Source organism: Pinus tabuliformis, chromosome 5_1, assembly GCF_031772625.1.
Source record: "Pinus tabuliformis cultivar Carrire ecotype Pingquan chromosome 5_1, CPIR1, whole genome shotgun sequence".
NCBI lineage: Eukaryota > Viridiplantae > Streptophyta > Pinopsida > Pinales > Pinaceae > Pinus > Pinus tabuliformis.
The window spans coordinates 426,659,336-426,671,729 of record NC_142305.1 but is presented as its reverse complement, the minus strand read 5'-3'; the positions used below and the strand labels follow the sequence as shown (position 1 = coordinate 426,671,729).

General features: G+C 36.2%; 1 protein-coding gene across 3 annotated transcripts in view; it reads left to right on the top strand.

The window, feature by feature from the left end:
• LOC149165316 (Amidase family protein) overlaps positions 1-12,394 on the top strand; it is a 191,627-nt gene that overhangs the window by 159,159 nt on the left and 20,074 nt on the right. For 2 of the 3 annotated variants that reach the window (XM_089432285.1, XM_089432284.1), the window contains exons 5-6: positions 582-657; positions 1,252-1,329. In XM_089432285.1, coding sequence (XP_089288411.1) covers positions 582-657; positions 1,252-1,329 — 154 coding nt within the window. Of the gene's footprint in view, positions 1-581; positions 658-1,251; positions 1,330-4,348; positions 4,392-12,394 lie in introns of those variants that run through there. The other variant, XM_089432286.1, reaches the window with a different exon arrangement.

Below are 12,394 nucleotides of genomic sequence, written 5' to 3'. Positions count from 1 at the left end.
ATAGACTGGTGATATTTTAAATTGAATAACGATTTTTTAGGAAAAAATGTGATTTGTTTGAATGTATCACAATTTCATCAACAGCAGAAAAAATCAGTATTATTGCAGGCCTAAGAAACTGACAATGTTTCATGATGTTGGTGATATATAACTGATATTGTCACCTTCACACATCAGTTCGCCTCGTGACCAGTCAATGTCTATTTATACACTATTATGAGGCTCATTGTAAATGACATTCATATCAATCATTCATTACTCAATATATTTGCAGAAATACTCTGTCAATCTCATAATAATCAGGGACTGTTTATTCCACTTTTCTACGTTCTGCGATATATGTTGTCTATCTTTATTCAATTCTTGAATCATAAAGAATGTGCAAGTATTGGATAGATAAATGAGCATTCAATAGAAAGGACCTATTTTCACTTCCAAAGGAGCTATTTGTTACTGCTTTTGCAAACTGTTTTCGATAGTGGGTGATAGATAGCCACATTCACCATTTATAATATGCCACCACTCTGCGTGGTTCATCTGGTACTAATTTAATATCACTTTTCTAATCCTTGTGATTACAGGTACGGGTGTCAAGTTCCTGCTGATGATTTGGAATCTATGTACGGTTCCTCCCGAGCCAAAGGGTTTGGTCAAGAGGTTTGTAGTCAGCTACCTTGCAACTATAAGTATATATTTTGGTGCCAGAATGACTTTGCCTTATTAAGCTATTTTACGACCATAACTTTGCACATGAATGTCATGAGACTGCATTTTGAGGACAGAAGCTGCCCACTTTTCACATTTTGTAATTCAAGCACAAGTGTATGAATACCTGGTTAGGGAATGTGTCAACCTTGCTGTATCAATTGTCTTGCCTTACGTTGCAACCCCACTCCAGGGTTAACTGGTTTCCATTGTTTTTACTGCTTATCGATGGTGCAAATCATATTATCTTGTTTCTAGTTTTGTTATACTATTTGGCCTAATAATTTCAAAATCCAAGTTTCTGATTGTCAAATTTTATCATTTTCAGATTTCAAAATCTCGGTAAAATTTAGCTTTTCAAATTTCATTTCTTTAATTGATATTATACATATATTTCTTTGTTCAATCTTCAGTAACTATCTATTTAAATCTTTTGAACTTGTGTTTCACCTTTCTAGCAGCAACTGTTATTTGCAATCAAGCAACATATTTTCAGATGAATTATCCTATGAACCATGGACATGATGGTTGTATTCTTGATTTCAGGTGAAGAGACGAATTTTGATGGGAACTTATGCCCTTTCAGCTGGATATTATGATGCATACTACAAGCGTGCTCAGCAGGTATTTTATTTATTTATTTTTTTAAGCAGAAATTGAGTGTCTGTCATATGAGATCACAGAAGCTCCGAAATTAGGTTCATGGCAGAGCTGTCCTGCCATGACCAACCCAATCAGGGATGGCAAGCATCTCTGACTAAAGCCATAGGTCAGTTGACATGAGACACATTTCCAAGGAGGATGAACTTAGCACAAACCTTGCCTTCTCAAAGAAACACAGGTATCCCAATAGAGTAGCTATCCAATAAACATGTTTATAAAATGTCCTGAAACATTTTTTGAATATGGTTCTGCATATTCTTTGTAAGTTTACACTATCAGACTTGGTGCAGGATATGCAGGAGTGAGTGCAGGAATGATTCCTCAAAATCACACAAATTCAAGATACAGTGGAGAAAAGCAAACATGAAATAAAATTTGATTGCAGAATCATTTTGTCACCAAGGAATTTGCTCCTTTGAGAATACAATGCCATGGATTGGGAAGGAGCAAACTCACTCCCTCAACTAGGTGATGGTGAACTTTAACACATTTTTATAATAATAACAATGTTATCAGAACCAGATTGGAACCGGTGGAACCGGCCAGTCTGGCCGTTTTTGGCCCAAAACTGGTTTGAACCCGGCCTCTAAACTAGAATAGACCGGTTCGATACCGAACTGGCCTATTCAACCAAACTGGCCGGTTCGGGACCAGTTCCATGCGGTTTGTACCTTCCCGGCTCAGCGTAAAAATTTTCCTTTTTTAATTTTTTGTTTTGTTTTTTTCATTTGGTTGGCCAACTTCTAATTCTCCCCTAGACCAGCGTAATATTCAAGCCTATGGTCCTCAGCGTAATATTCAAGCCTATGATTCTATTATTACTATGCAATTCATGGTAATGTTAAATTCTTAAAGTAAACGTGACATTTAACATTAAATTTTAAATTTTTAACATTACCATGAAATGATTGAGGATGTTTGAGAGTGGTTTCAACCTCATTGGATTTCATATGCAAAAAGTAGAATTTTAGATTTCGCTCAAAATCCAACAGAGTTAACAAATTTTCAGGATTTCAGGATTACGGGGATTGCAATGTTTCCATTGGATTTTGTCATGTATGAGGGTAAGGAACTAGTTTTTAATAAGGAGCACCAATCCCTCTATGTACTCTGATGTTAGTGGCATTGGTTGTCGAACTCCTCTATCACGACTCTACTAAAAATGTACCCATCACTCAAACAAAATCTTGACTTGACATGCTACGTTTTTTCTAATTTTAATGCTTAGAGGGTTATATTGATGACCAAGATCCCAATATAAGCAATGATTTTGATGATATGTTAGTATTTGTTGTAGTATGATTTTTTTTTGGATGCTAGATGTTATTTAGAGCAGGGTTGCGGGGGAGCACCCCCCCCGGAGCTAGTCGGGAACGCGCTCCCTGGTTTTTAGGGAGCGATGAGGGAAGCTCCCTAGTCTTTTTTGCAGTAACTTTCTAAAGACAATTTTTTTTCAAAGAAACAAATAGTGTTTGAGTGGAGCAACCTAATGATCAAGCCTATGGCCTTAGTATTGATATGTGATTCATGGTAATGTTAAATTCTTAAAGTAAAAGTGGCATTTTCCTTGATCTTCATTTTCATTCTTTTACTTAAATTTTTAACATTACCATGATATGGCTCAGGATGTTTGAGAGTGGTTCTGACCTCATTGGATTTCATATGGAGAAAGTAGAATTTTAGATCTCATTCAAAATCCAGCAGACTTATTAGTTTTCAGGATTGGGGGGATTGCAATGTTTCCATTGGATTTTGTCATGTATTAGGGTATGGAACTCATATTTAATCAAGATCACCAATCCCTCTATGTACCTTGATGTTAGTGACATTGGTTGTCGAACTCCTCTATCATGACTCTACTAAAAATGTACCCATCACTCAAACAAAATCTTGACTTGACATGCTATGTTTTATCTATCTTATGTTAATGCTTAGAGGGTGATATTAATGACAAAGATCCCTATACAAATCCAGAGGTAATGACAAAGATACCTCTGGATATTAATTCTTAGAGGGTGAAATTAATGACAAAGATCTTGATTTTCCAACAAGACTAAAAAATTAGACATTTCTCGTGGTGGCAAGAGGCCCAAGCATTAGCAATAGATAATAGATTTACTTGTCTTTTCTAGTTTTTAGTAGTTTTTATAATTGTTGACTTTTTCATATTTATTATGATATTTTTTGTAAACAATATATGAAAATTTAAGTTTGCAGTTTGAAATTGGCAATTATAACTCATTGGTAATGAATTATGAATATGATGCTTTGAAAGTTGAAAGTTGTTTCATTTCATTTCATTTTATAACATTTCATTTCATGTTAGATATTATTTGTTGTAATGGTTACACTTAGCTTACAAGTACAACTTTGGTTATTAATGATGATAAATGCTATATATTGAATTTTGAAAGTTTGAAACTTTAAGATTGATGAATCACGAGACTCAATATGTTGTATGTTACTATGTTACTAACTTGTGGACGTGGTTGATGAAGATTAGAACGTCTAGATGATTGTTGTTATATGGTTCAATCTATGTTTTTTATATCTAATTCATCATTCTACATGCTTTTGTTGACATATATGCATCAAAATATATAAAATATATATTATATAAAAAATCGCTCCCTGAATCGCTCCCAAACCGGGAGCTTTTGAAAATGTCGCTCCCACTCCCGCTCCCCGTTTTCGCTCCCGCTCCCAAGTAACTTTGATCTAGAGCCTATTTGTTGATGTATTTTTGGTTCAGGGATGGATTGCAATCAATGCTATTTTGGTTATATGCACCCTTACATGCTATGTAAATGAGAACTTTGCTTATTTGTGTATAAATCAGTGTTGCAAACATCAGAAAAAATCGCGATTAAATCAACAATTTTTTCGCTTTGAAAAAGTCGCGATTCGATATGAAAAAATATCTGGGCTACACGATAGACAATTTTTAAAGTCCATTTTTGTTTTTTTATTCATTTTGTAGATAGAGGGCAAAGATGAGATCTAAAGAGGAGAACTCATGGCAAGAGAGGAGAAAAGAGAAAGAATTTAGCATACCAAGAAAAACAATTTCGAGTTTGGACCAAGTTTCTTCAGCAGGGCGTGGTTTTCAGGTATGGGCATCAAATTTGGCCCTATTTTTTGTTTTTTCCTTGTTTTTCCTTGGGTTGTCACCCATATATTTTCCATGATTTTTGCTTCAATTCGATATGAAAAAATATCTGGGCTACACGACAGACAGATTTTAAAGTCCATTTTTGTTTTTTTATTCATTTTGCAGACAGAGGGCAAAGATGAGATCTAAAGAGGAGAACTCATGGCAAGAGAGGAGAAAAGAGAAAGAATTTAGCATCCCAAGCAAAACAATTTCGAGTTTGGACCAAGTTTCTTCAGCAGGGCGTGGTTTTCAGGTATGGGCATCAAATTTGGCCCTATTTTTTGTTTTTTCCTTGTTTTTCCTTGGGTTGTCACACATATATTTTCCATGATTTTTTCTTCGATTTGAGTGTGTTTTTTTTTTGTCATTTTTGTTGCATTTAGTGGAGAGGGTTTTTTTGTTTTTGTTTTCAAAAATGCAAAATCTTGATTGTTAGTTTTATTTGTTTAATTTTTTTCTTGTGCCCTAGTTTTTTACCATGATTTTTTCTTGGGTTTGAATGTATTTTTTTCCATTATTGTTGCATTGAGTTGAGTTATTTTTTTTTTAATGTCAAAATTCAAATGTTGTATGTAAATTTTGATTTTATTTGTTTAACTTGAAATTCCTCTTGTGCCCTAGGTTCAAGCTTCAATCTTACATTAAAACTCAAGAGTTCAACAAAGTTACAAACATGCTAAGGAAATTGGACCCTCTGTGGAAATTTAGTGAACCTGATGTGTTAAATTATACAACTAAAGTCAAATTCCACTTTGGACAACTCATTTGATGAAGATAACTATTGCATTGAATTCCTCTTTTCGAGAGGACCAAAATCGACCTAAAGATTACTCAAATTAGTCAAAGGAGAAGTGTGTTTTTGAATTTAAGCCCTCACGTGCAAATTGTCAAAGTCGATGTCAATTTCATATATGCTCATGAAGCCCAAACGTCATGTCTTTTCACCCTCAACGATTTGTATAAATAAGAAAGACCTCCAACCTCTTTTGGTACCTAACTCACTCATTCATATCTTCTCTCTCCTAATCTGATTGGTTCATACCTAAGTTGCCAGAAACGGCTATCTCCAACCCCAAAACGCCGTTTTTTCGTTTCAGATCTGGATCCGTGAACGAAACATCAGAAATGTTAAAATTTGGGTACCAGACAACAAGTGGTTCCCTAAGGCTTTGATCTTTGGCCTAGGGAAAAGTGTCCAAATTTATTTGTACTTTTCTCTTAAAGTGACTTTATAAGTGGTAAAGTCAATTTAATTTAAAAGTGACTTTATAAGTGGTAAAGTTACATTCTAATTTAAAAGTGACTTTATAAGTGGTAAAGTTATACTCTAATTTAAAGGTGACTTTATTAAAGTCAATGAAGAATTAGAAAGTGAAAAAGTGACTATGGAAATAAAAGGCTAAGTGGGTCTTTATTCAAGTGGGTGAGTTAAAAAATAGAAAGTGAGAAATAAATGCATATTTATTCTCATCCCTAGATCTAAATGAATATCAGCCATTAGATCTTAGGGTAACCCAAGAGGTCATTTAGAGCAATGTTTTAAAACTCCGACTCCGACTCCGACTCGGCCGAGGGTCACTCCGACTCCGACTCCAACTCGGTATCGACTCGGTCGGCTCGATTTCAATGACTCGGTCGTTGTAATAAATATATTATATATATATATATATATATATATATATATATATATTATTTATAAAAAAAACATAATTTTAAAGATTTTCATTCATGTTTCCAAACCCAACATTAGAATATAGATAGAAGACAACATATGATCAAAGTAGGCTCATGAATATATACATTATATCAAAATGGAACCCAGTGCACTGTCCAATACATACATGATGATGATATAGAGATCAAAACAAAAACACATAACCAAGGAGGCTAGAAATGGCATTATCCTCCAAAATAGATTGTAAGTCATCAAGGAACTAATACAAGGGTCCAAGAGTGTTCCTCACTCCAAGAAAGTCCCAAAGTGCATGTGTACATCTTCAAAAGGTGCATCCTCCACCATGATGTCATCTAGGAGAGACCCTATGTCACCCTTTTCAAGCATGTGAGTGACATGACACCCCTAAGGGTAAGCATTGGCATCAAAAGAGGGATGTGCTAGCCCTCCTAAGTCATCTCAATGATAACCATCCTCATCTGTGCTTTGGAAGAAGGCACCATCCACCAAAACAGGGTCAAGGCCAGCCAGGGGGCACCTTTAGTCCATTTGGGCATATCATCAAATAGTCCAACGTCTAAGGTTTTAAGTTTAGTGTTTTAGCATTTGTAGGCTCATCAAGGGGTGTAGCATCACGTGGAATCAACTCAAGGCTCGATGCTCATCTTTGGAGGGCCAAGGTTGGGGCCACAAATTTAGGTTTGCTTTAAGAAAGGGGCAAAGAACCTATTGGAAAGTTTTGAAGAAGAATGAAGCTATCCCTTAAGAAATCTCTACTACATATGTGATACCACCTAAACAAACCTCTCAAGATCAAACGAGATAAACTTATTTAGGGACAAAAAACCATTAAAGTATCATAGTGAAAACTTTGGAGTCCCCCAAAAGGAAAAAAAATAAAAAAAAATCGTTGTTTTTAGTTCACAGATCGCTGTCATCCAACCCGGCCGAGTCAGCTCGGACTCGGCCGAGCCGATCGGGTTATTACCGAGCCAGTTGAGTTCTTAGACAACTCGGCCGGCTTGGTAATACCCCGGCTGGCCGAACCGGTTCACTGGCCGAGTCGACCTGGTGAGGCCTTGACTCGGACCAACTCGGCCGAATTGGTTCCGAACCGGCCGAATCTTAAAACACTGATTTAGAGAGTAAAAGGAGAAGAGAAGAGGAAAAGATCATTCATTCTTTCATGAGCATTTGAGAGAAAGAGAAGAGAGAGCAAGGAGAAAATTTCTGAGCAGTGAGGAAGGAGAGTAGCAAGAAGACATTCAGCAAACCTGGCAGGAACATTTATTGCCACACATTCCAAGGCAAAACCGTACAACTGGAAAAAGGCACATGTATTGAGGAAGAGGGACAACACAAAAATCGAGGAAAATGGATAGCAGCGAGGGCACGAATTTCGAGTCAGAGTTGGGCACAAATTTTGAGGTATCTGTACTACTGGAATTTGTACGGTTCGTACAACAAATTTTGGGCACGTTTTTCGAGGCATGTCGTACAACATTTAATGCTGTTTTATTGCTAGAAAAATTTCTTTTTTGGCTGTTTGCTGATTGGCACAATTTTTGAGGTGGAGTTCAAGCACGAAAATCGAGATAAGTTGTAAATTTTGGCTGGTGGAATTTTTACTGTGTATTTCAGTTTATCTGTAAAAGCATTTTCAGAAATAAAGAAGAGCTCTAAAATTGGTTTTCCCCAAGAGTTGTAGGGGGTTTTTCCAGGGTCACATTGATAAAAAATCACTGTTATTTTCTGTGTGTGGCTGTCATAATTTTGCTGTGTTTTATTTTTGTAATTTCAGCAGTTGTGAAATCTTTAAATTTGTGTTTTTAGAAAATTATTGTCATTTCCAGATTTTATAATTTTTATCATGCTTGGATTTAAAACTAAATGCATGGAGTGTTAAGGACAAATGTTAACCGGAGTGGCAGTTGAAATTTCTTCAGGAAAAACGTCGGAAAAACATTTTTGGTGCCGTTATTTTTTCGGAGATTGGAAGTTTTTTTCCTAGCCGTTTTAAGGCGTCTTTTCCGAAAAAACTTGCCATTTAAAAAAAATGAAAACGTTTTAGGAAATTGTGTAACATATTAAAAAATTTAAAACGTTTTTCGAAAATCGTGAAAAGTTTTTGATGAAAAAACGTTTTCAGTAGAATGCTGGCATCTGCCCGTCGGGAACAGTGGAATTGGTTTGTTTCAAGTTAAAACTACGCTCATTTACACTTTACCCTAACCTAAAACTTAAAAGTGGAGTGAAGCATTATCGTTTATCATTTATCATTTGCATTTGGAAGCCGCTGAGACTTGTTGCCGCCTAGAGGAAGAGTTGCATTTGCCATATGCCGCTGAGAGTTGCATTTGGTAGTTAAGACTTGTGGCCGCGGAGAGTTGGTGCCTGTTGCTTCCATTATCGTGGAATCTGTCGAGACAGTTGATCACCGCTGTGGTTTGGGTGTGGGACTTTTACAGTTGTTCAACTTTTTTCATCGCCCGACGCCTAGAGGTCAGTGAACTTCACTGTTTTAAGTTTATTGTTTTAAAATGTGTTAATACTAAATAACTTCTACCTGCTTGCCTTTCCATCACTAGTCATAAGGCCACCTCATCATATGGACAGTACCCATAAGAACAGTGGTATGCACTTAAGAATGCAATTAAATTGTAGAAGAGATCACTTAAAGTCCACAAGAAGGAAAAAAACATAATAAAACCATTTAGCTATCAACCTTAACAACAGATGCATTTCGACAATTCCATTAAAAATAGATGGCTAATCATAGGATTAAATATTTTAAAATTTGAACTGTACCATAATACCATTCTGTAATGAAGAATAATAAAGGCAAGAGGAACTTGAGCAATCAATTACAATAGCAGATCTGAATTTTTACCAACATCTTCTCATTTCTTCACACTTTATAGGGTTTTATGCATCTGTTGAAATTCTATACAGTGAAATACATACACAACAAAGAAGGCTAAAATTTAATGCTAAATATTTGTTAATGTTAAACTATGTTAAAAAACTGATGATCAAATCCATAAAGGAGAAAGTTGTTGCAGTTGGCAGCTAATCCCAGAAAGTAACTTGTTCATGTTTGTAGCTGGAATACATAGAACCCAACACTTGATCAATGTTTAAAATCTTTATAAACTTTAGAAAATTACCCAAACCACTTAACTAACCTTTGACACCAACTAGCAAACTTGGTTGTTCACTGGGTTTGGGTTATATTTATGAGAATTGACACCCATCTTCCTCATTATAGGGTTTGTGATGTCCATGTTCACTAGGGTTCTGGTTTGTTGTTCAGTTTTACTAGGGTTTTCTTGGGATCTGAAGACTGAGATACATATTTTAATTTTTTAAAATTTTAAGTTTGTAAATTGTAACTTGTTTTGAACTTTTGAAATACATATATGATATTTGTCAATTTTCTTTTTCAGTTTCATTTACATCATCATCATCATCATTCATGGCAACTTCAAGTTCAGCCATTCATGAGGCAGAGGAAGTGGAACATGAAATTGAATCAACCCCTAAAGTTGATCCAAAGTCACCACTTTGGAAATATGTAACTACTTGTCAGGCCAGGAGTAACTCTAGACTTGGCAGAAAAACTGATTCGTTTATTTCATTAGGTAGCTATTGTTATATACATGAATGTGACTGATCAGTTCATCTTCTTGATGACTGTTCACATTCCAAATTCACCCAATCGCAGAGGATTAGGTGTCAACATTCCCCCCCTTAATCTGAAGGGATGTTGGTGAGTCCAAGCATCGTTCTGAATCTTTCAAGCTTTTTTCTTCCAAGCGCTTTGGTGAAGATGTCTGCAATTTGCTCATTTGTGGAACAATGACGGAGATGGATTGTTTTGGCCTCAACATGATGTCGGATCAGATGATATTTAGTATTGATGTGCTTTGTACGATCATGGAACTTTGGGTTCTTGGCCAACTTTATTGCAGAGGTGTTGTCAATCATGAGTGGAGTTGATTGTACTTGTTTTACCTGCAAATCTTCAAGAATTTTCTTGAGCCACACAATTTCTTTCGTTGCTTCAGCTGCTGCCACGTATTCTGCTTCTGTTGTGGAATCTATTGGAACTGATTGTTTGCGTGATCTCCAAGAGACAGCTCCTGATCCAAGACTCATAGCATATCCTGAAGTAGATACTCCAGTTTCTTTGTCTCCATCGAAGTCTGAATCAGAGTATCCAATCAAGCTGAAGTCGTCCACCTGTGTATACTTGATTCCAAGGTCTTGAGTTCCCTTCAAGTACCTTAGAACTCTTTTTGCAGCAGACCAATGTCCCTCACAAGGCTTTTGCATGAACCTGGAGAGGATTCCAACAGTAAATGAAATGTCTGGTCTGGTAGTAGTGAGGTAGATGAGACTTCCTACAAGCTGTCTATACTTTGTTGCATCCTCAAATTCCTTTCCTTCAATAGATGTGAGCTTTACGTTTTGTTCCATTGGAGTAGAAAGAGGATTGCACTCTGTCATGCCAAATCTATTTAACAAATCTCCAATGTATTTCTTTTGAGAAAGAAATATGGATTTTGGATGTTGGGTTACTTCAATGCCAAGATAGTAATGAACATAGCCCAAATCAGTCATTTCAAAACTTTTTCCTAATTCTTTCTTTATGGATGCAATATAGCTTTCATTGTTCCCTGTCATTAAAAGATCATCTACATATACCACAAGATATACAACTGTTTTGCCAACTTTCTTGACAAATAAAGTTGCATCATCAAGATCAAAATGATTGAAGTTGAGTTTCAGAAGATGCTTAGTTAGGTTTTCATACCAGGCTCGTGGTGCTTGTTTGAGGCCATACAAGGACTTCACAAGTTTGCATACTTTATGTTCATGTCCTCTCACAGCAAATCCTTCAGGCTGGGACATAAAAACATTTTCTTTTAGATCTCCATTCAAGAAGGCAGTTTTTACATCCATTTGATGGACTTTCCAACCGTTCTGAGCTGCTAGTGCAAAGAGTGTCCAGATGGTGGCCCATTTTGCTGTGGGGGCAAAAGTTTCTTCATAATCGACCCCTTCCTTTTGTGCAAAACCTTTTGCCACAAGCCTAGCTTTGTGCTTGTCAAGTGAGCCATCAACTTTGTACTTGTTCTTGTAGACCCACTTGCAGCCAATTGGTTTGGTTCCAAATGGAGGATCAACCAGCTTCCAAGTGCCGTTCTTTATGAGGGCATCATACTCCTTTTGCATTGCTTCTTTCCATTCATCATGAGAAGCAGCTTCTTTAAAGGAAGTTGGTTCAAAATCTGTAGACAAGTTCAATTCACAATCATAAGAAACATCCATATCAACAGGTGAATTAGAGTCATCTACATCACCTCCATTTTGTCGGTTTGAATTTCTGGTTCCTGTTTTTCCAATTTCATCAGGATGAACACTTTCAAGTGTCTTTGTCAGCCACTTTGGGGGACCTTTCTGAGATGGTCCAGGCTGCTCTGTTGATTGAGTTGGGACTGAATCAAGATTGGGTCTCCCAATTCTATCAATTACATCACTTAAAGCATCATCCGTTGTTGGAGTTTCATGCAGGGGAGATTGTTCTTCAGAAGAAGATTCCACATGTTGATCTAGTATAGGAATCCCCCCTTCAAGATGTGGAATCTGATTATCAAATTCTTGAAATGATTTTGTTTTTGCGAATCTATCCAAGCGATAAGGTACATAGAAACAAACTTGGTGCTAGAAGTCGTAAATGTATCTTCCTGGGGTATTCAAACACCTCTAAAGCATAACAGGTGGAACCAAAAATCCTGAGATGTTTTACCGAAGGAACATGTCCATACCACAATTCATAAGGAGTCTTGTTTCTTATAGCACTAGATGGACATCTATTCTTTATATATGCAGCACATAGAACATCATCAGCCCAAAACATTATCTTTACATTTTTGAAGAAAAGCATGGATCGTACCATATTCAAAATTGTTCTATTCATTCTTTCTGCTACACCATTCTGTTGGGGATTATAAGGTACAGTTGTTTGATGTTTGATCCCATGTTGGCGAAGATAGTTTTCAAATTCATTTGATGTATATTCTTTTCCATTATCAGTGCGAATGGACCCAATATGAGATTGTGCATCATTTTCAATCCATTTATGAAAATTCTTGAATGTTTGAAAAGCATCAGATTTGTTCTTCAATAAATAA